The sequence below is a fragment of the Cetorhinus maximus genome, chromosome 19 (genome assembly GCF_964194155.1).
Source record: "Cetorhinus maximus chromosome 19, sCetMax3.hap1.1, whole genome shotgun sequence".
NCBI lineage: Eukaryota > Metazoa > Chordata > Chondrichthyes > Lamniformes > Cetorhinidae > Cetorhinus > Cetorhinus maximus.
Window position 1 is genome coordinate 29,925,641 of NC_135897.1, and position 24,578 is coordinate 29,950,218.

General features: G+C 42.0%; 1 protein-coding gene across 1 annotated transcript in view; it reads right to left on the bottom strand.

Annotated features, from left to right (window-relative positions):
- Positions 1-10,459: 10,459 nt before the first annotated feature.
- Positions 10,460-24,578, bottom strand: part of snorc (secondary ossification center associated regulator of chondrocyte maturation) — a 33,812-nt gene continuing 19,693 nt past the window's right edge. Inside the window, exons 2-3 of the mRNA XM_078564515.1 lie at positions 23,505-23,678; positions 10,460-12,960 (exon numbers count right to left, since the gene is read on the bottom strand). Coding sequence (XP_078420641.1) covers positions 12,851-12,960; positions 23,505-23,678 — 284 coding nt within the window. The 3' untranslated portion in view covers positions 10,460-12,850. The remainder of the gene's footprint in view (positions 12,961-23,504; positions 23,679-24,578) is intronic.

The following is a 24,578-nucleotide window of genomic DNA, read 5'->3' on the forward strand; positions in this document are numbered from 1 at the left end:
CCCTACCCATTTGACTGCCTTGAGGACCCACATAGAGGCTAGCAGTGAGAGTTATGGAAATTCCATTTCCTCCAGTATCAAGCTGCATTAGGCCTTCATTCTAAAGAGCAGAAGCAGCAACTCAGTTTCTTTCTTTATGCTGTAAGTCCATTAGCAGATGATGTTCTGTAACCGAACGAATACATTTTAGCCAGAGGTCACAATGACCTCGATAATCGACTGAATTATTTCTAACTGACTTAAATCGCCTTGCGGATACTGAAAGATGAGCTGATCCATGATTGCATAATTGTGGGTGTCCAAGACAAATAACTCTCCGACTTTGTGCAGACCAAAGATAATGTTACTTTGGATCAAGCAGTCCAGGATGCGAGGCAAGCCAAACTTAGAGCATTTAACCGGGCTATAATTTGGTATGACTCCGAGACTTCACATGGCTCCATTAACTGGGTAGGCCCACAGACAGTGGCCCCAACCACAAGGAAGGCTGCCAAACCAGGTAAAATGGTGGGAAACTCCACACCAGCAGCCATTTTGAGATGTTTCCATTGTGGTGTTAAAAACCAACATGGACGGCAGGACTACCCAGGAGGTGTGGCAAAACTGGACATTACAAGTGTTTCTGCAAATCCAACAAGTTTAATCAAGGTAGAAGACAAGAAAGTATTTATGAAACATACTCCATTCAAGAAATGAGAAATCAAGATAAAGAAAAAATTAGAATTCCTAGGGGAAGTTGATAGTTTTAGTCCAGACTACTAGTCAATTACAGTGTAAGTTTAACGCTTCGCCTGAGTGGCTCTTTAGCTTGCTTAGCTTGATGTTCATTACAAGAATTGCACCGACTGATATGGTCCTTAATCTCGTTGCTCATGTCTGGCCAATAGAGCACTTCAGTTCTGTTGAAGGGTCATGTGGACTCGAAACGTCAACTCTTTTCTTCTCCACCGATGCTGCCAGACCTGCTGAGTTTTTCCAGATAATTCTGTTTTTGTTTTGGATTTCCAGCATCCGCAGTAGTTTTTTGTTTTTATTAGAGCACTTCTCTTGCCTTCCTCAGACTAGACTTGGAGAGTTGCATCTTGTTGCATAGTTTGCTGGAACTGAGCAAGATGCTTGTCTGTCAGATCCAATGTCTCTGCTGGGTTGATGACTTCCAGAGCATGTCGAGCTGCTGCTTCACATTGAATCTGGAAGATTTAACACTTTGTACAAGCTGTTACGAGCTCAAAGACTACAGTCTTCCTAGTGTAATGTCTTAATTGAACTGAATAGTAACATGGCTGCCTCCAGACATCCCCTCATGATAGAGGTCACATGACAATGACAAACCAGGTAGAATGTGTAGTAATGATTGCATTTCAAAACCCAAGCATCCCCCTTTCCATAATGAACAACAGACAACTTTGCATAACTGTGAGTTACCCAAATTACCCACTATATGACAACAGTTCTCATGCATTAACAAACTATTCATTAATCTAGTCAGTCTCCACAAATGCATACATAGTCATTAAATCGTGCAGGTCTCTTAATGATACACGTGCACGTGTCATTGGCTGTTCACTTGGGTGATCCTCTCCGCGGTATTTGTTATTACCGTAGTAACAGTTGTTGTTGTTCCATTTCCGTTGTTGGGGACTGGTGGACCTCTGGGTGTGATGGTCATTCTGTGCTCTGTGCAGCTAGTGAGATTCCAGTCTTCCTGATTGGCCACCTGCAGTGAAGAAACAGCTTCTCTAGTCAATCCTAAATGCCTGTGGCTGTGCCGGTATATTTGGTCATTCACTTCCACCGCGTACGGTTGAGGTGACAACTGTTCTACGCATGTCCCAAGTTGTCACGTGGGCTGAGTCCTGTTGACAGTGTTGAAGGTTTGTACTCTGACTGGCTCTTCAATGCCCAACTCTGGTAATGGTTTGGCAGGCTTGTCAAAATGAAATTTGGCTTTCTGCCGTTTCATCTTGATTTGTTCACTCATGCCTGTTACTACTTCTGGCCTCAGTAGCTTTTTTGCTATTGGAAGAGTATTTTGGGTGTGATGTGAATCTTTGGTGGGTCTTTGGACTGGACCACTTTCCATGCTTTCAGTTGGTGTGTTTCTCCTCTCGAGGATTGCCTGTATACATCTGTGCTAGATTTGCTCGATTTCTTGATTATTCCTTTGGTGATTTTCACTGCCGCCTCAGCCTTTCCGTTTGACTGGGGATAGTGCAGAGATGAGGAATAGTGCTAAATTTCTCAAACCTTTGTGAAGCAGTTGAATTCTTCACTCATGAACTGAGGGCCATTCTCACAATGTCTGGAATACAGTAATGACTGAAGTGTGCTTTCAAACATTCTACTCTCTCTCCTGTTGTTGAAGTCTGGTCTATCTCCCAGTAGTCAGAATAGTAGTTTACAGAGAGAAGATAATCAGTTCCTGCTATAATGAAGATGTCTACTCCCAGCTTCATCCATGGAGTGTCTGGGATGTCATGCGTTATCAACAGCTCTCTAGCTTGTTTAGCTTGGTACTCATTACAAGCACCACACTGCCAATGTGGTCTTTAATTTCATAGGAACATACGAGCAAGGAGCAGGAGTAGGCCATTCAGCCCCTTGAGCCTGCTCCGCCATTTAGTAAGATCATGGCTGATCTGATAATAACCTGAAATCTGCATCCCACCTACCGCCGATAACCTATCACTCCCTTCCTTACCAAGAATCTATTCACCTCTGCCTTAAAAATATAAAAAGACTCTCTTCCCGAGAAGGTGGTAGAAACAGAGTTCCAAAGACTCATGGACATCTGAGTGAAAAAATTTTGCCTCATCTCTATTTTAAATGGATGACTCCTTATTTTTAAATAGTGACCCCTAGTTCTAGATTCTCCAAAAGAGGAAACATCCTCTCCACATCCAGTCTGTCAAGTCCCCTCAGGATCTTATATGTTTCAATCAAGTCGCTTCTTACTTTTCTAAACTCCAGCGGATACAAGTGTAGTCTGTCCAACCTTTCCTCATAAGACAACCTGCCCATTCCAGGAATTAGTCTGGTAAACCTTCTCTGAACTGCTTCCAATGTATTTACATCCTCTCTTAAATAAGGTGACCAGTACTGTACACAGTACTCCAGATGTGGTCTCACTAGCACCCTGTATAACTGAAGCATAACCTCCCTACTTTTATATTCAATTCCTCTTGCAATAAATGATAACATTCTATTAGCTTTCCTAATTACCTGCTGTACTTGCATACTAGCCTTTTGTGATTCATTTTTCAGTGAGTGTTCATGTTTGGCCAGTAGAGCACTTCTCTTGCCTTCATCAGATTCGATTCAATTCCTTGATGGCTTGCATGGAAACACTTCAGCATCTCTCCTCTCATCTCCTTAGGAATGATGACTCTATTTCCTTTGTACAAGATGCCACCTTGAGCTGTCAGTTCCTCTCGGTATGCCCACTATGTTCTTGTGATCACAGTGGTGTTCTTGATGCTCTCGGGCCATCCTTTCATCATTACTTCTTGCAGCACTTAGAGAGCTGCATTTTGTTGGGTAGTTTGCTTGATTTGAGAAAGGCAGTTGTCTGTAGATTCAACGTCTCTGCTGGGTTGATGATTTCCAGAGCATGTCGAGCTGCTGCTTCACTTTGAATATGGAAGATTTCACATTCTGTTGTAGAATCCTCAACTGTCTTCATGGACAGTGCTTCTCTCGACAGCGTATCAACGATGTATATCGGTTTCCCTTGTTTGCATGTCATGCCCAGGCGATATTTTGATGAACGAAGTAACATTCTTTGCAAACGCTTTGGAACAGATAATAGCAGTTGGAGAAAAATGCTTTGAAGTGGGTTGTGGTCAGACTCCACTGTTACTTTGTCTCTGCCAAGCAGGTATTGATGAAAATGCTCAAAGGTGAAAACAATAGCCAGGCACTCTTTCTCGATATGAGCGTAGCAGCATTCAGTTTGCGTTAAAGCTCTGGATGCAAAATGCGACTGTGTTGTCCTTGCTGCAACAGGCTTGCTCCAAGACCTGCCTCACTGGCGTCACACTGTAAGGTGACCTCATCATTGACGTCATACAGCTTCAGCACCGGTGTTGCCATCACCAGCTGTTTGATGTTAGTGAACACTACTTCTTGTTCTGTGCCCCAATACCACTGCACATCTTTGGCAGTGAGCTTGGGTAGCAGTTCAAACTCTGATGAAAAATTAGGCAAAAGTTTTGCTAAATAGTTCAAGAAGCCAACAAATCATTGCACTGCTTTCACATCTATTGGTCACTACATCACTGCTACAGCTCTCACCTTGTCAGGGTACGGGCAAAGATTTTTTGCAGTCAGCACATGTCCTATGTACTTGACTTCAGGCATCCTCAGTTGCAATTTTTTTTTGTTCAGCTTCAGGTTTATCTGGCGAGCTCTCTCCAGCAGTCGTATTAAATTCTGATCATGATCAGCCATGGATTTTTCCATTGTGTCTCCACACTCATAGACTAGTAGATCATCCAAATGGCTTCACCAGAAGATCACCGACTACTAAATGCTGTCTGTGTTGATACCCTTCTGGAACCGTGGAAGTGCCAAACAGCATGTGCAACAATCTGTGTCTCCCGAACAGCGTCCAGAATGTAGTTAGACAACTGCTGCTTCATCCAGCTTCACTTGCCAGTAACCATCCTTCGTATCTAGGGTAGTAAAGATCTTTGCCCTGGCAATTTGTAGCAAAATTCCTTCGATGGTTGACATGGGGTAGTGAGATCTCTTCAGCACTTTATTTAGATCCTTTGGGTCTAAGAATACGCGCAACTTTCCAGGTTGTTTCATTGCTACCATGCTGCTAATCCAGTCTGTAGGAGTTGTCATTTCTTTGATTACTGCCACCTTATCCACCTCGTCAATCTTGTACTTTAGGCTTGACTTGAGAGCAGCTAGAATTCTTCTCAGCAGATGTTGAATTGGTCTTACACTCTCGTTTACTTCGAGATGATATTTACCAGGTAAATATCCAAACCCTGTAAACACATCTTTGTACTCCTCTTGTGTCTGTTCAGTGGTCAATGGTTTTGTGAGTTGTGACACATTGTAAATCTGTTGGCACATTCAGGGTTACCAGTCCAAGCTTTAGACTTGCTGCAGCTGAGATGAGTGGCTGTTCTATACCAACTATGAACTGGAACTCCAGATCTTCATTCTTGCCATTTTATTGGGTTCTCAGACTAATTTGTCCTCTCAGTATGAGTGTCTTGCCATCATACAGCCTCAACCTTACATTCAAGGGCTTCATTTTTGGATTGCCATTTTTGGATCATGAAGTTGCATGATGCACCAGTGTCCATCTGATACTTCTTTTCCACTTGATGGTCTCCTTCTGCGATTGTAATTCTTACAGTCACAAACCATTCATCACCTATAGACATGACAGAGCCAACCTGTTGTATCATGTATAATTCTTCAAAGGACTCTTCTGCTGATATATCTCCAGTGGCCATCTGTGTAGGCTTATCTAGCTTCTTTCTAGCCAAGTACTTGTGTGTGAAATGGTTCTGCTTCCTGCAGTTAAAATAATGTTTTCCCCACGATAGACAATCCTTCTTTTCTTTTGTATGATGTTCTCCGCAGTATTTGTATCATCCGCAATTGTCCTGCTCTTTTGGCTTGGAATGTCTCTTTTGACAAGGTCCTGCATGGGAGAATGGTCAAGAAGGTAAGAGCCCATGGGATCCAGGGAAATTTAGCAAATCAGATCCAAAATTGGCTTAGTAGCAGGAGGCAGAGGGTGATGGTAGAAGGTTGTTTTTGCGGTTGGAAGCCTGTGATGAGTGGTGTGCCACAGGGATCGGTACTGGGACCCTTGTTGTTTGTAGTGTACATTAATGATTTAGACATGAATATAGGAGGTATGATCAGTAAGTTTGCAGATGACACGAAAATTGGTGGTGTTGTAAATAGTGAGGAGAAAAGCCTTAGATTACAGGATGATATAGATGGGCTGGTAAAATGGGCAGAGCAGTTGCAAACGGAATTTAATCCTGAGGAGTGTGAGGTGATGCATTTTGGGAAGACTAACGCGGTAAAGGAATACACAATGAATGGTAGGATGCTAGGAAGTACAGAGGGTCAGAGGGACATTAGTGTACATGTCCGTAGATCCCTGAAGGCAGCTGCACAGGTAGATAAGGTGGTTAAGAAGGCAGATGGGATACTTGCCTTTATTAACCAAAGCATAGAATACAAGAGCAGGGAGGTTATGTTAGAGCTGTATAAAATGCTGGTTAGGACACAGCTGGAGTACTATGTGCATTTCAGCTCATCACACTATAGGAAGGATGCGATTGCACTGGAGAGGGTGCAGAGGAGATTCACTAGGGTGTTGTCTGGGCTGGAGCGTTTCAGCTATGAAGAGACTTGATAGGCTAGGGTTGTTTTGCTTAGAGCAGAGAAGGCTAAGGGGGGAACCTGATAGAGATATACAAAAAATGAGGGGCATGGATAGAGTAGATAGGAAGAAACTTTTCCCCTTAGAGGAGGTGTCAATAGCCAGGGGGCATAGATTTAAGGTAAGGGGCAAGAGGTTTAGAGGGGATTTGAGGAAAAGTTTCTTCACCCAGAAGGTGGCTGGAATCTGGAACACACTGCCTGAGGGGGTGGTAGAGGCAGGAACCCTCACAACAGTTAAGAAGTATTTCGATGAGTGCTTGAAATGCCATAGCATTAAGGGCTATGGGCCAAGTGCTGGAAAATGGGGTTAGAACAGATAGGTGCTTGATGGCCAGCATGGACACGATGGGCTGAAGAGTCTGTTTCTGTGCTGTACAGCTCTATGGCTCTATGATAATTTATCTCCTGGTCTGTTCTGCTATATACATGCTCTAACTGATGTTTTACAACCTCTCCATTTCTGCACACGTCTATAGTTTTCTTGAAAGTAAGTTTCTCCTCTCTCAGTAGACTTGCTCTCATTGCAGGATCTCTTATGCCTAAGACAATTCTATCTTTAACGAGAACACCTTTCAGTTGTCCAAATTCACATGATTCTGCAAGTTGTGTTACTGCAGTTACATACTGATCAATGGGCTGTTTGTCATCTTGAGCCCTAATGATGAACACATACTGTTCATAATTATGTTCACTTGGGGTTCAAAGCATGCCTTCAAGGCTTTCAAAATATCTGCAGTCTGTTTTTTTACTGTTCTTCAATAAACTTAGGGTGGAATACAATTTATAGCAGACTCTCCCCAGCAGTGTTAAAAGTGTTACTATTTGTTTGGCTCTGGCTTATTAATTAAATCTGTTGCAATCTTGTAGTTTTGCCATTGTAAGTGGAAATATTGTCAGTTCTGCTCATATCTCCTTTCATTTCAACAGTATTTTACTTGCAGCCTTCAGCTTGTGCTAGCTTTTCCTTGTCCATATGTTTTTTTCAGCAGCTTTTAGCAGGTTGGAACATTTCTGTGTTCCTCTTTCAGTATCTGTGGCTTCTCTTCCAGCTTTTCAAAATTTAATCTCAGCTCCACCCCTGACACCATGTTACAAGTTGAAAGACTACAGTTTTTCCAGTATAATGTCTTTATTGAACTGAATGTAACATGGCTACCCCAGACATTCCCTCATGGTACAGGTCGCATGACTATGGCAAGCCAGGTAGGTCATGTAGTAATGATTGCATTTTAAAACCCAAACACCAGCATCATCAACTTCCTTCAAAGGGAGTGCGGCTCTCGACAGCATGTCGGTGACATGACCTTGCTTCCCTTGTTTATACTTCATTTCAAAATGATATCTCAGCAAATGAGGTAACATCCTTTGCAGATGCTTTGGAGCAGATAGATATGGTGATAATTTATATATATTTTTCTTTTCCCACCTATTTCCATTATTTTTAAATGTATTTCCATCCATTGTTTTATCTCTACCTTTTAGCCTATTTCGATTCCCCCCACCCCACCCTCCTCCAGGGCTATCTGTCCCTTTCTCATCCAGCTTTCTACCCTTAATGTCCCCATTAGCACATTTCTTAGATAATATCACCACCGTCAACACCTATTTGTCCTTTTGTCTATGACATCTTTTGGCAATCTCCACCTATTACTGGCCCTCTATCCAGCTCTACTTGTTCCCCCCACCCCACCCCCCCAACCCTTAAACCAGCTTATATTTCACCTCTTTTCTAATTTTCCTTAGTTCTAATGAAGAGTCATTCGGACTCAAAACGTTAACTGTGTTCCTCTCCGCAGATGCTGTGAGACCTGCTGAGTTTTTCCAGGTATCTTTGTTTTTGTTCTAGATTCCAGCATCCATGGTATTTTGCTTTTACCATTTCTTTATTTCCTTGTTATTAATTTCTGGGATACTTTTGCGTTCAGTGAGGTGAATTACTATGTTTTCAGGTTTAATGTTGTTGTGATATGATGTACATGTACCTTTAAGGAGGTGTATCATAAACTGCTTTCAATCACTACCACCGAGACAGAATGTGAAGCAGTAATCCTATGACTCTGAACTCTGTATACAGCAGCAGCTTGTGGAGGTCAGGTCTGCATACTCAGCCTCCCAGTTAACATTGTCTGTATATAATCTTATCTTCAAATAAAGAACCTACATTATTGTTTTACGAATCCTTGTATAATTTGTACCTTTGCGTCAAAAAAAAAGAACGTGACAAGTATGGAACAAGGTAAAACTGCCTTTACTCCATGTAAGCAATAAAGGGAAAATTGTCTTATCTGTTACATCTATTCAGGGTGAAAATATGGGAGGGCATGTATTAGGCCATACATTTGGGCAGAGAAAGCTGTTAAGTAGGTGCAGCTCCTTCACTGACATGGCTTGCAACGTTAAATACTGGACTTTGGGAACAGAGCTGGAGCTGTGTGGGGGTTTGGCCATAGAAGCTACAGAGGCATCTCAGGCCAAAGCAAGCATCAAAGGCAGACTACACCACATGATTATGTGGGACTGTGATTAACACAAGGCATTGGGGTGCCAGGAGCGACCTGTCTTTCAGCAGATTTTCATGTAGGCCTTGGCTCCTGGGGTTTGTTAGAATCTGTAACCATGGTGGTTTGCTTAGTGGAGGGTACATGATCATCACAAGTGAGCCATATGTTTCACTGGTCTCCTCTTCCTGGAGGAGGGAGATGGGCCACACCTGGAGATTTTTGACTCTTTTACTGCAGAAGGATTTTTATGTAACTTGTATTAAAATGTTGCACTGTCAGCCTTGCCTTAAGGTAACAACTCTAACCTCTGAGTCAGAAAGTCAAATGTTCAAGTCCCACTCCAGACACTTGAATACATAATCCTGGCTGACACTTCAGGGCATTGGCAGGGATGCTACCTTTCATATGGGACATAAAACCAAGGCCCTGTCTGCCCTCTCAGGTGAGTGCAAAAGATCTATTGGCAATATTGGAAGAGGAAGAGGGTAGTTATTCCCAGTGCCCCTGGACAACATGCATTCTTCAACCAACATCACCAGAACAGATTATCAGATCATTTATCTCGATGCTGTTTGTGGGGCTTTGATGCACACAAATTAACTGTCATAACTCCCTAAATACAAAAGTGATTACACTTCAAAACATATCTCATTGGTTGTGAAGCATTTCCAGATGTCCTGAGGTGATGAAATGTATTATAATTTTTTGTGTATTATTGGCAAAAATAATTGCTGCATTCCTAAGGAATTCTTTTGAAATACTTTAAAACAACAACTCAGGTTTGTTAAATGGATGAAACTTTATTAAATGAAAAGTTGATTCAATGGCACAAAGAATATATTACAAATTTACATATTTGCTTAGGCTCTTGGATTTTGTTCCTATTGAGTTAAATTTAACTTAATTGAAACAATTAGTCACTTGGTAGTACAAAACTTGAGCATTGCTGAAAAGCGAGACTGTTGAAGCTTTTTGTCTTGCAGTCACCAGGACAGATGCAAGAATGCCAAATTTCAAAGGGAACAACAATTTATACTGCATGAGGAAAAGGTGCTTATTGGTTGGCAAGGTGACTCTGATTAGTCAAGGCATTACCATGGAGAATTCACCAGGAAACTATTGTCCCCCATGCTTTAATTCTGAAAAGGCGCAATGCCTGGACATGTTCCTTTTATCTGGAGAGGACAGGTCCCTCCGTGTGAATATATTTAGCTTCTAGCGATTTAAGCCAGGCAACATCAGGGAGGCTGGGGTTAAAGGTGGTTAGAAGTCAGAGGTAGGTCAAAGGCCAGAGTCGAGAGAGATTGAAGGCCAGAAGCAGGTTGAAAGTCAGAGGCTGGGTCAGGTGAGATTAATACCACTACACACAATTTCAACCCCAAACTTTTTTTGGGAGCTGTTAAGATGCTTATAGCCTAAAAGTTGCCTGTAGGATGAGTTAGAATTAACTTTAGATATGAACAGCAGGAAGAACCTCTGCACATCATACCTGGGAATGTCCTATTACAGATGCTGCTTGAATCTCAGTAGTTTCTATAAAGGATGCACTTCATCAACAGATTAACAGCTTTACAATAAAGACTTATTTTTATTAGAAAACTGAAATATTTACTTGGGTGAGCAAATATTGTAAATCAGACAGGAATCCACAAAGTGGCTTTTTTTTTATTTGTTCATGGGATGTGGGCATCACTGGCTAGGCCAGCATTTATTGTCCATCCCTAATTGCCCTTGTTCAGAGGGCATTTAAGAGTCAACCACATTGCTGTGGGTCTGGAATCACATGTAGGCCAGGCCAGGTTGGGACAGCAGATTTCCTTCCCTAAAGGACATTGGTGAACCAGATGGGTTTTTACAACAATGGTTTCATGGTCATCATTAGACTTTTAATTCCAGATTTTTATTAAATTCAAATTTTGCCATCCTCCATGGGGGGATTCAAACCGCATCCCCAGACCATTAACCTGGGTCTCTGAAATACTAGTCAGTGACTATGCCACTGCCTCCCCCTAAGTATTTCATTTGATAGTATTTCAATATCAGATACTCAATGCGACGATGCAGCTCACTTTATTTTGCAAAAATGTCACTTGGACAAAGCATCAAATCCCATAGTGCAGGTCACTACAAGGATCTATAGGAGTAGGAGAGGAAAGGAACGGAGATAAATCAGGATGGAGTGCAAAGGTGGCACCAAGTCTTGTTTTAAAAGCTTAAATATTATTACAGACGGAACGGAGGTGTCAGGAAGTAAACAGTTCTTTAGTTTATAGTTACTTGAAACAAATAATGAATATCATGTGCTGATAACAAGGGTAACATGACTCTTCTGCTTAATCTACCCATCCAATTTTGAAACAACTTCCTTAAAGTAGTCAAGTTGCCTAATTATTGCGTAAGAAATCTGCTGTTGCACAGAAAAGAATTCACATTCATCGACATTTATTATCATGTTTGATGACAGTTCAACCCCTGTTTAAGGTAGTCAATTATAAAGTACATTACACAATTACTTGTGTGTATAATCAGCTTCTTTACTGTTCACTTGCATTTCATATGGAACAATATTTACAAACATACAAAAATGACCAGCTGGAAAAGACTTTCGAACCTGCCCCATGCTCATGATGGCTGAAGTATCCTCAATACATTTCCTATGCCCACCAACACCCTTCCCCCTTTCACCACCCCCGACCCTCACCCTCAACCAGGTAATTTCTTCTGAGTAGCAAAAACACAGAAAAAAAACAGGGCCAATAAGGGGAAAACAAATCTGGAAAATTCCTCTTCCAGCTCCCCCGCCCCAATTCCGGCGAAGAAACCAGTGCAAATTATTGTGTGCATCATCCAATTGCCAGCACTTAGCTGGATAACCACATGATCAGTGCAGAAATTTTGGTTAGTTGCGCACCCACAATCGCCCACAAAGGCTGTGGCACTTATTTCTTCTACTTTGTAGAAATGTTTCCTCCTATCTTTCTTTTGCAATCCTCTGACAACAAACTATCCATCAGCCCTATTCCCATTTTAGCAATGGCACACAGGACTTGTTCAGCAGGAAGTGCACAAAGGCTTGTACATTGATCCTCCTTCCAATATTTCAGGCAGCTACATCAAATCATCTCAAAGTTTCTTCCAAACATCCTGTCTAAAATCAGGGTTTCACCATGGGACGAGATATAGGTACGAAAAATTTCTGATACACCATGAAAAACCAGTGCCATCAAAAGGTGGTACGCTAAAATACTAACTTACTTCCTCACAGTCCAATGTCTCCTTCAAAATCCTACCTCAAGTGAATAAAATCTGGTGATTGACAGTTGTGGTATTTTGTGCTGAATCTGTTGAAACTCTCTTGTGTATTATTATTTTTTTACAGGGCAGTGCAATGCGGCAGGGCAGCAATGGGGAAAGGAAGATCATTTCGGCGCCAAAGAAATTTTTGAATATGGGGAGTTTCACCACAATACTGGTGGATGGAAGAGCAGACATCTAATATAAATTAAATATGTAAGTCTGTGGAAGCAAGACTAACAGGCTGGAAACAATTGTAAAATACTTAATTCATGCAGTTTCACTGGAACTGCTGTCGTGCAACAAAGGCTCAGCCAGTAAAGGAAATTACTAAGAATTCATTGGCAAGGCTGAAAACAAATCAAACATTAATCTAATAACAATAATGAACTCAAAAATCTGTATTCCGCTTGGGTTCTAACACAGGAGTCCTGTGGCTTCCTCCATACCTGATGATCCTTTGTGTACCATAACCTTATAATGTGTGCACCTTTCTGCTCATTACTGTCTGTGTAAATACAATTATAAAGCAATATATTCAGAAAATAATTGGGTTAGTTCAGTTTATAAAATTGAGAATTAAAGGCCAGTAAGTAACAGCAGTGTCTATTTTTAATCCTTTATTAAGTCTAAGACGCTGACAGCTTTCTCACGGTGATTATGACCAGGCTGAATAATACAGACACTCCAAGAACCGCAGCAATTACGATGGCAGATATTGCTCCAGGTCCCAGTGATCCTGCAAAACAAAGATCAGAGCATCAGCACAAAAGAAAGAGCATGAATTTATATAGTTCCTTTTACACCCTCAGGACACCCCAAAGCACTTTACAAACAAAGAACTGCTTTTGAAATTTGGTCACTGTTGTAATGTCGGAAATGTGGCAACCAATTTGTGCACATTAGTCGTACCATTTGATTGCAGGTGTTGATTGAGAGGTAACATATTGGCCAGGGCACTAGAGTTAATTCTGCTGCTTTTCTTCAAAATGGTGCCATGTGAGAGGGCAGACGGGGCATTGGTTTAATATCCCATCCAAAAGGCAGCACTTCTGACAAGGCAGCACTCCTTCAGTTCTGCATCACAGTGTCAGCCTAGTTTTAGCTTTGTCTCTAAAGCAGGACTTGAACCCACAACCTTCTTGCTCTGAGTGCTACCCAATGAGCCTCAGTTGACACATAACATTGAAAAAGCTGCTCAACTTTGAGCATTATTACATTTATTCTTTGATCAGTCTTGCCATTTTTATTCCATTTTCTATTATCTTTCCATTATCACATTCCACTTACAACCTGTTTCACTCTATATTTCATTCCTCACCTTGGCGGCCTGGACCATGCACATGTCAATACCACTCTGCACTCAGTCAGCGAGAGACAAGATTTGAACAAGACCATTTAGACAGGTGTAGTAGTGTGGCCTTGTTGCTTATTTGTAATAGAGTTGATCTGCAGACAACTTTCTAAGTGGAAACTTGGGTTTAATTACAATACAGCTATTAGCAACTACTTTCAGCTCCATCTCTATCTCTTGCAATGAACCTATTTTTATTTTTCTTGGGCTGTGGCTTTAAAATATGGACTGTGGCTTTAAAAAGTACCATGGCTACAGTTGAAAAACATGTTCCCTGGAACAGGATGATGGACATACAATGTTGCTATCTGCTGGAACAGAGTGTGCTAGGTTGGACAAAATGGTACCAGAAAGGGGTCTGGAACTAAGTTAAATTGCCTAGCAACAATATTTTAATTGGCTCCTGATCAGGTGATCAAGCTTTTGTGTGACAGCAGGGAGCAGAAAGATCCTAGCCTGCAGAGACAACACACCTAAAACCTCTCCCTCCTGTGTGGGTAAGATTCCAGTAAATCGACAAGGCTAGCTAGCTGGTTTTTTCTTCATGGGCAGGATTCTCCACACCCGCCAGCCGTCAGGATCATCCGGTCCCGCCACAAGTCAATGGACTTCTGGCTGGGGCACCGCCTCGCCCATGGCGGGTCCCGCCCACAACAGGGCCAGAAAATCCCAGCCCATATCTCTGTAACCTATTCTGAAGAAACTGAAGAAACCCCTGTGAAAAGGAAATGGGGAAAATCATCAGTAGAAACATTAAAAAGCAAGTTTTCAGCCAGTGAACTAGAGGCTGAAAGTGCTGGAAGACCATCTCGTGTCATCAACAATGAACTGCAAGCAATTTGGGAAGACATCAATCAAAATCAACTCATCTAATCCCGTACCCCAGATTGGTGCCATGGAACTGTTTTACCTCACCCTTAAAATCCATGTTTCGTACGTCTTATGTGTGTGTATTTGTGTGTTTGTGTATAGGGATTAAGAAGGGGTAGAGTTTAATTTATAAGTTAAAAGTTAGCAGTTCATATCTCTTACTTTTGCCACTGGTTAAGGACAATTTGTTTAATAAACAGTTATTTACTTGTTAAGTTTACAAACCTGGTGCTTGTATTCTGTTAACCTAAATTAAACAGTTAGGTAGAATTGGACAATTTAGTAGTCTAATCAAACTTTTCACACTTGTCGCGGCTCAGGGAACAGTGGGGCTTGATATTACAGTGCACTATCCCCAGTGAGTCATGACACTTTACACTGACTGTGGAGGTAGCCCACACTGCTAACACATTGGCTTACACAGATCACAGGACTATTCTTAAAAGGTACAGTCCAACATTTAGCAAAACCATATTTACTACATTCTTCCCCCTTTAACTTTGCCATACATATTGTATTGACAAATATATTTATCTCTTAACATTATGGTATTTACACAGGTCATGAAATTTACAAGTTCAGTATTTCAGGTGGTTTCCTGGTTCATGTGGAACGCTGCAGCTCCACAACTTCAGATTCTTTTTCAGGAACCACATTCTCTGGAGCTGCATAAATATTAGGTACCTTAGTGAGCACTTGTAGCTCAGTGTTTTCCACTCTGACAGACATCAGACATGTCAGACCTTGGTTGAGCATCATCAACAGGAAACACTGGTTCATGATAGTTACAGGTGGAACCATATCTTGTTGTGGTATCTCTCATTTTCTTAAATGATCCACATGCTTACGAGTGATCCAGCCTTCCATTTCCACGTGGTATGGTAACGGTCCAGTGACTGAACTCACTTTACCAGTTAACTACTTCAGTCCTCCACCGAAATTCTTCACATATACTGCTTCTCCAACAGTAAATTGTCTCTCATGACTATGCAGGTCATGTGCAGTTTTTTGGTTTCCTTGACTCTTTTCCACCTTCCCCTCCAAATTTGGAGCTATTAGGCTCAGTCTTGTCCTAAGGCAGCGTCTCATCAACAATTCTGCAGGCATTGCTCCTGTTATCCTATGGGAGGTCATTCTGTAGTGAAAGAGAAAGCTTGCAAGCTTGGTCTCCAACAAATCTCCTGTTAACTTCTTCATGCCCGCTTTATAAATTTGAACTGCCCTTTCGTCCAGTCCATTTGATGACGGATTGTATGGTGCAGTCTTCACATGGGTGATGCTGTTGAGGCTGATAAATCATTGGAACTCAGCACTCGTGAATGCAGGGCTCTTATCAGATACGACTACATCTGGCAGTCCGTGGATGGCGGAATTCTGATGTAGTTTCTCTATTGTCACACCCAACGTTGGTGACTTCACCTCATAAACATCTAATCACTTGGAATGGGCATCTATAATCAGTAGAAACATGGTTTCAAGGAAGGGTCTGACGTAGTCGATGCGTAACCGCACCCAGGGTCTACCAGGCCACTCCCATGGATGCAATGGCAGCTGCTGACATTGCACACAGTGCTTTACCACATTCTCAATATTGCTATCCATCCCCAGCTGCCATAAGTAACTGCACTCTATGGTCTGCATTCAGGAGATCCCTGGATGGGCACTGTGTAGTTCGACTGAAAGTGGCTCCCTTCCCTTTGGAGGAACTATTACCTATGTACCCCACAATAGAATTCCATCTTGACTGCTCATCTCATGTCTTTGGTTGAAGAACGATTTCATTTTATCGGAGACTGGCTCCTGGGACCAACCATGTAACACTTGGTCTCGCACTCGAGAGAGGACTGGGTCCCGACTTGTCCAGCCTTGGATATGTCTGGCTCATACTGGCAAGGTGTCTAGAAAATTTAACAGTAAAACGAGTTCCTGTGGAACTGGGAGGTGTTCGTCATTCTCTTGTAAGGGCAGGCAACTCAGGGCATCGGCATTTGCGATGTGAATGACAAGCCTATGTACAAAGGTGTATTTGTAAGCCACCAAAATTAGGGCCCATTGTTTGTAATCTTGCCTAGGCTATGGGAGGTCTAGCCTTTTCCTCACTAAACAAACCCAACAGTAGTTTGTGGTCTGATACAATCGTGAAATGCTGCCCATGCATGTATTGGTGAAATTGTTTTACATCAAAAATAATCGACAGACCTTCCTTTTCAATCTGGGAATATCCTTTTTCAGCTGTGGTAAGTGTCCTGGATACAGAGCCTAATTGGCCGCTCTGTGTCGTCGTCCATTCTGAAATCGTACCACTCCAACTCCATAGGAAGATGCAACGCATGTTAGCACCAAGTCCTTCGTCTGGTCATAATGCACTAACAGATTGGATGAGCATAACAGCTATTTAATTTTCATGAAGGCCTCTTTTTGGGGTGCCCCTCAAGACCAACATTGGTTCTCCCTTAGCAGTGAATGCAGAGGGGCCAGAACTGTAGATAAATTATGTAAAAGTTACCCATAATAATTTATCATTCCTAAAAATTATTTAAATTCAGAGGCATTCTTGGGTGCAGGTGCCTCTCTTATTGCTTTAACCTTCTCTTCAACCGTGTGTAACCCCTGAGAATCTACCCGGTGGCCCAAATAGATTGCTTACTTTGCTTGAAAAGTGCATTTTTCCTTTTTCAGTCACACTCCTGCTTGTAAAAAGCGTTCTAAGACCTACTCTAGGTTAGCCAAGTTTTCTTTTTCAGTGAATTTGGTTATCAGCACATCATCTAAGTAGACTACAGCCTAGGGTAATCCCTACAGTAAGCTTTCCATTGTTGCCTGAAAGATGGCACAGTCTGAGGAAACACCAAAATGCAAGCATGTATATTGATATAACCCTTTGTGGGTATTAATTGTGACGAATTTCTGGGAAGCGTCGTCCGACTCTAATTGTTGATATGTGTGACTCATGTCAAGCTTTGTACACATTGTCCCTCCAGCTAGCTTGGCATATAGGTCTGCAATTTTTGGAATGCTTGGCTGCTCTGTTGACCGTTACTTTATAGTCCCCCAAATTCAGACACTTTTGTCTGGTTTAAGGACAGGGACAATAGGTGCTGCCCATTCTGAGAACTGACCCGCTTTTATGACACCCAACCTCTCTAGCTGGTTCAGCTCAGCGTCAACCTTCTCTCTCAGGGCGTACGGCACCAGTCTTGCTTTCATGAAGCGAGGTGTTGCTTCTGGATCCATGTAAATCTTGGCCTGCAGGCCTTGAATTTTTCCCAGTTCATCCTTGAAGACAGTGGCATACTTTTTAAGCAGCTCTGGTAGCCCACTTGCTCCCAACTGGAAGATTTCAGACCAGTTTAATTTAATCTCCTTTAACCAATCTCACCCAAGAAGGCTTGCCCCTTCGCCTGCTAGCACTATCATGGATAGCTGTGCCAATTGGTGTCTATAATGGACAGTTACTCTGCTGATACCTTTTACTTGGATTTCTTCACCTGCGTATATTTTCAACTTGGCAGATGTTTGTTCCAAATTTAATTCACCATTATTTAAGTATCTGAAAGTGTGTTCTCCAATTACAGTAGTGGAAGCTCCCGCATCTACTTCCATTTTTAATGGTTTACCATTCACTGGTACTGTAACAAATATTGGCTCTGTCTTCCCAACTTTCATATTAGACAATGAATAAATGTCAGAATTTGTTGTTTCAGGCTCTTCTACACTGTAGATTTCATTGGGCTTCTTCTGTTGTTTGTAAGCCTCTTTAAATCTCTCTTTGCACTGTCTCATTATATGTCCACTTCTGTGACAAAAGTAACATTCTACTTCTTTAAACTGCCAATCATTAAAAGATTGATTGTTTCCGCATCGACTAAAGTTGTTCTTTGATTTAGCTGCTAAATTATTTCTTCTTATTTTTCGGTTAGCGGGGGCTATTTCTCGCTTTGCGGCAGAGTCTCACTTTTTCACGCCACTTTCGGCTGTGTTCCGATTTGTAGTGTGGCGCCATTTTGCGCCCCATGTATTGCTTGTGAATCTCTTACAGCACTTTCCATGCCCAGCACTATTTCTAACACCTTCTTAAAATCCAGATTCACTTCAGCCAGCAATTTTCACTGAATGGTGCCTTCTTTCACACCACACACTAAACGATCTCTGAGCATGTTGTTCAGAATCTCACCGAACTTGCAATGTTCCATTAATTGCTTCAAATTCACCATGTGGCCAGCAATTGTCTCACCCAGGGCTCCATTTCATGAACTGAACCTGAACCTCTGCATTGTGACGAGGAATTGGGTTGAAAATGTCCCTTTACGAGGTCTGCTAATTCTGAAAAACTCTTCAAATCTGGGGCACTGGGTGCCGTCGAACTTTGAATAAAACTGTAGGTTTTGCTCCCACAAGTACACAAGAGGATCGCTCGCCTCTTCTCTTCCCCATGATTTTGTTTGCTTGAAAGAAGAATATATCTATGTACTAAGACCAATCATCTGTGGCTGGCTCAAAGGGATCAATTCCACCAAATTGTGGCATTTTGGGTGAGTATATCTTCTAATATTGCAAATAAACATTGATACTCGCAATTGCTGGGTGAGGTACAATAACTATTCCAATTTATCTTGATTTATCCTGATTTATCCTCATCACCAGTTTATTATAGTGTGGCCTTGTCACTTATTTGTAATAGAGTTGATCTGCAGACAACTTTCTAAGTGGAAACATAGGATTATTTACAATGCAGCCAGCAGAAACTACTCATGTGCTTTCAACTCCACCCCTATCTCTACACGGACTGTGAAGGTAGCCCATGCCACTAACACATTGGTTTACACAGATCATATGATCTTACATCACAGGACTATTCTTATAGGTACAGTCCAACATTTAGCAAAACCATAATTACTACAATAGGTTATTTTCTTCCCTTCTGTATGGTGCTCCTGAAGGAATTTAGCCTGAGGAAACTGCAATTCCAGATGATAAAATGTCTTAAACCATCACAATGATGGCAACTTCAAGAAGTACTGTCTTTATGGGAAACTGTGTAACCATATTTTGTCCCCCTGAGGGATGTAGAGCAATAGAAGTGTGTATCATTTAAACAATGAAACTCCTCGAAAGGAACATGAATGCCATTTTGATTACTATTGTAATGTGTATTTGGAATCAGATGATAACAACCTTGCAGACCACTTTTTAATGAAGATAATGAAGAAAACTCTCCCATAATTATCTCTTCAATGCCACGACTACATCAAGGGATCTGTTAGATATTGGAGTGTTTTATTATTCATGTCAAGATAAATCAATAACTTTTCTCTAGCATATCAATCTCTAATTTATATGATTTATCCAGCATTTAGGACTAAGAGTAATTTCAAACTTCATTCAGTCCTCACAAGTGCCTTGCATAATACTCCAAAAAATATTGCGGCATGATTTATTGTAGGAGGAGATCTAATAGTGGCTGCCATTCGTTAGACTTTCCATTGCATGTTTAGGTATTTAAATATTTTGTGTGGTAAATTGCTGAAAGTGAGGGCAGATATCATCGTAGGAAGAGGAACCAGGTAAACAACTGCATATCTCCTAACCAACTGGATTTTAGGATTGTGAAATTATCTAAATTAGAATAGATGAATTCAATATCAAATCAGGTACAGACAGAGACAGAGGGGGAGAGAAACATTGGATTGTAAGAAAAAGAAAACAGAAAGGTAAAGTAGAAAAAAATAACGTTTACCTTTTAAATTTCCAATAAAACCTGAAGAAGTGAGACTTCATACTTGTAATAAAGAATCTTCATTACCAGGGCTTAGTTTGGCAGTAATTAACACATATCACATTGTTAAAAGAGTACTTAAACTGAAATGGACAACACTTAACTTGCTGTGGTTTAGTTCATATCTATCACGCAAATACAAGACCTTCACTCCACCCAGTTCCTTTTTAATGGTGAGGTCAACAGTGAGATTGTTTTCACTAATTAATAGTATGCGCTAGAAATGCAAATTAGTAAAATTGTTCCTTGTAAATGTCTGCAGAATTGACAGTTAATGAAGTATCTTAACAGCAGTCGGCCTCTGAAACTACAGAAAGCACGCTGACATTTCATAATCGCAGAACCAAGTGCTGCAGTGGGTTAGACTTTCATCTCTGAGATCTGAGTTTACAAACTGCACAGAGTAATGAGGAACAGTCTCCTCTGTGTGCTAACCTTAAGGAGCTGATGTAAAAGGAGTTTAGGAGATTTCACTCCAGTTCCTGCTGGGTAAACGAGTGCAGCATTTTTTAAAAATCCTTTAATGGGGCATGGGCGTCGCTGGTTAGGCCTGCATTTATTGCCCGCCACTAACTGAGCACTAAATAGTCAATAAATGGCTTGTGCAGTGAAGTGGAAAACAAATTCACATTAACACTGTCGTGAGTTTGCTTCTGAGGGTGAATTCAAACCATATTATTGAAGAAAACATACAGATCCTTATTCACCATCGAGCTATTCTAAACATGAGCTGAGAATGCTCAATGTTCATACTGAAATATAAAAATGGAAAATGAGATTGACCTACTTGCCGACACCTTGCTGAACAAATATACTGTGAGTACTTTCCAAAAGATCATAGGATTAGAAGTAATCAAATCCAAATATAAAGGTGCTAAAAGTTTAAACTAGCTCCTCAGCAAATCATTAATTTTTTAAAATTCATTCACGGGGTGTGGGCTTTGCTGACTGGGCCAGCGTTTATTGCCCATCCCTAATTGCTCTTAAGAAGGTGGAGGTGAACTGCCTTCTTGAACCGCTGCAGTCCATGTGGTGTATGTACATCCACTGTGCTGTTAGGAAGGGAGTTCAGAATTTTGACCCAGCGACAGTGAAGGAACGGCGATATATTTCTAAGTCAGGATGGTAAGTGACTTGGAGGGGAACTTCCAGGTGGTGGTGTTCCCACCTATCTGCTGCCCTTGTCCTTCTAGATGGTATCGGTCTTGGGTTTAGAAGGTGCTGTCGAAGGAACCATGGTGAATTCCTGCAGTGCATCTTGTAGGTTGTACACATTGCTGCTACTGTGCGTCGGTGGTGGAAAGAGTGAATGTTTGTGGACGTGGTGCCAATCAAGCGGGCTGCTTTGTCCTGGGTGGTGTCAAGCTTCTTGAGTGTTGTGGGAGCTGCATTCATCCAGGCAAGTGGGGAGTATTCCATCATGCGCCTGACTTGTGCCTTGTAGATGGTGGACAGGCTTTGGGAAGTCAGGAGGTGAGTTACTCGTCACACAATTCCTAGCCCCTGACCTGCTCTTGTAGCCACAGTATTTATATGGCTAGTCCAGATCAGTTTTTGGTCAATGGTAACCCCGAGGATGTTGATAGTGGGGGATTCAGTGATGGTAATGCCATTGAACATCAAGGGATGATAGTTGGATTCTCTCTTGTTGGAGATGGTCATTGCCTGACACTTGTGTGGCACAAATGTTACTTGCCACTTGTCAGCCCAAGCCTAGATATTGTCCAGGTCTTGCTGCATTTAGACATGGACTAATTTAGTATCTGAGGAGTCGTGAATGGGTGCTTCAGTTTTAAACTGCACAGAATTTTACATTTGAATCCCATCAATTAAATCATGCAGAGACAGGTGAGAATTGCGCGCATCAAAATATATGAATAAATCAGTGATTGTAGGGCAGGAGGGGGTAAAGGACAGGGGCAGCAAGTCAGAGTGGGTTAAGAGATTTAAACATGGGGATTAGAGTTTTAACTTTGAGGCATTGGATGGCTGGGAGACAATGTAGATAAGTTTGGGTGAGGGGCGAGAAGTGCTTGCTGTGAAATAGGATGCAGGCAGTAGAATTAAGGGTACCTAGGGTAAAAAATGGTGGCTGTCTTTTATGTTTTTGGTTATCAGGTTCACTTTGTCTGGTGAATGCTAGCTGCACCCTTGATATTAACACATTAGTTGGTGCTTGAAACAATACAGGCAGAGAGACCGATTAACTGAACAAACACTGGTGGTTTATTAGAACTAAGATCAGAGCACTAACACCATGTGTGCTTCTTAAATCACCTCCAGCTCTAGACTTACAGTTACCCAAGAAGGCCCACGCTGTGTAGCAATTGGTCAATACAGTCACATGGTCAACTAACTACATTCTCTTAAAGGTACATAACACTCCACTTCACCACATCCCTCCCTCTTTAGCTGAAAGTACAATTGACAAGCATCACAACATCCCAATTATTTACAAGAATATCTATTTACAAGTCAAGTCTCCTGGGAGGCTTCTTCGGACCTGTCGAGTGTCATAGCTCAACAGCCTCGGCTGGTTTTTCCGAGACCCCCTTCTCAGGGGTCAACTGTCAACCAGGCTCTTCGGTGGCAGTGGGCACGTTTATGTCTTCAACTCTCTCGGGTCCAACAGGCCCCACCGGTACTTCCAAATCATAAGACCATAAGACATAGGAGCAGAAATTAGGCCATTTGGCCCATCGAGTCTGCTCTGCCATTCAATCATGGCTGATAAGTTTCTCAACCCCATTCTCCTGCCTTCTCCCCGTAACCTTTGATCCTCTTACCAAGACAGATGGAATTTTTGGTTAGGTTTGTCAGGAGAGCTGAAGATGATGGTTTCAGTGTACGAGGGCCAGTGAATGTGTGCATGAGAGACAGAGACCAAACAAACAAACCCTGGTCCAAACGATTAGCACTAGAGTTGGTGTTGGAATCTTTTTATAAACAAACTATTTGTTGATTGAATCCTGGAATGAACTCTATATCAGGGCAAGAATCAACACAATCATCTTCAGTTACATCATTTAATAAATCATCTGGTAGATGTGCCTTACTACCTGACTATATTTTTTTTAATCTGCTGATTTAGCTGAGATTTGAAATTCACAAGTGAGGCTTCATTGGTACAAATTCATGCCCTACCACAACAATATGGCAAATTGGTGCAGTCACATACTTAATATGGATGTGGGTTCTAAAGCAAAGTGTATTCCATTATGACAAGCACAGATTACAATTATAAGCTGATTTCAAAAATTCAAGCTGTGTTTTCCCATTTTACCTTTCTCCACAGGTTCTGAGTCATCTGGAAAATATCCATAGTCTGAAGTCATTGAACTGTCCTCTACAGAGTTTCCAGGAGTCACAGTCTCAACCACACCTTCTCCTGAGGCTATCTCCAGGGCTTCACTAGGAGGATCCAGAACAAGAGATCCCTGTACTTCAGAAGCAAGACCTGCAAGCACAGTTTTTGCAAATTCAGTTCAAGATCTTAAAGATGCAACATCCTCCTGTCTCAGCCCTTTACCCGAACATATTGAAAAGTGCCAGCTATCACCAGCTTGTTCTTGTCACTGCAAACAAACTCACCGTTCACATTTTATATTAATTCAAAAATAATGATTACCTTTTCCTATGGCATATAGTCTGTAAAGACAGAATATTTAATGTTAAACAGAGTGACTTTCATAGGTATGAACCAATGCTGAAAGAAAGTGACTTATGCTTGTTGGGTTACCCTGCTTAAACTTCAGAAACCTTCATTAGTCACTAAGAGGGTTAATCTCGCTTTATTGTACTGAGTGTGTGTTAAATGAAAGTTCATATTTCCCTCCCTGGTTTAATATACTCATGAGTAATGGTTTAATAATGCTCATGTGCTGGCTCGTCTGATTTCTTCAAAGGCAATATAATGCAGCAGAGCAGCCAATCAAAACACACAGGGCAGGATTTTGAGTTCGGCGTGTGGGTGGGGTCAGCGGGCCCGGGAGAAGTCGGGAAAAGGGCCGCCACCTGCAATCGGCCCCCAACCGTAATTTCACGCTGGCGGGACACTTAAGGCCCGTCGAGCATGAACGGCAGCACCCAATGGTTGGGCAGTGGCGGGTGGGGGCAGGGCCTGTCGGATGGCGGGTCCAGTGGTGACTGGTGGCTGGTTTAAAACCGGCACAGTCAGGACCTGGAGGGCTGCCAGCGACAAAGACATCTTCAGTGTTGTCAACAGGAGAGGAAAAGTTATGGGGTAGGATTTCCTGGTCGGCGAGCCGGGGGGGAGGGGGTGGGGGGGGCCCACTCGCTGGCGGGTGGGGGGGGCCCACTCGCTGGCGGGTAAAATGATGTGGGTGGGCGGGTCCAC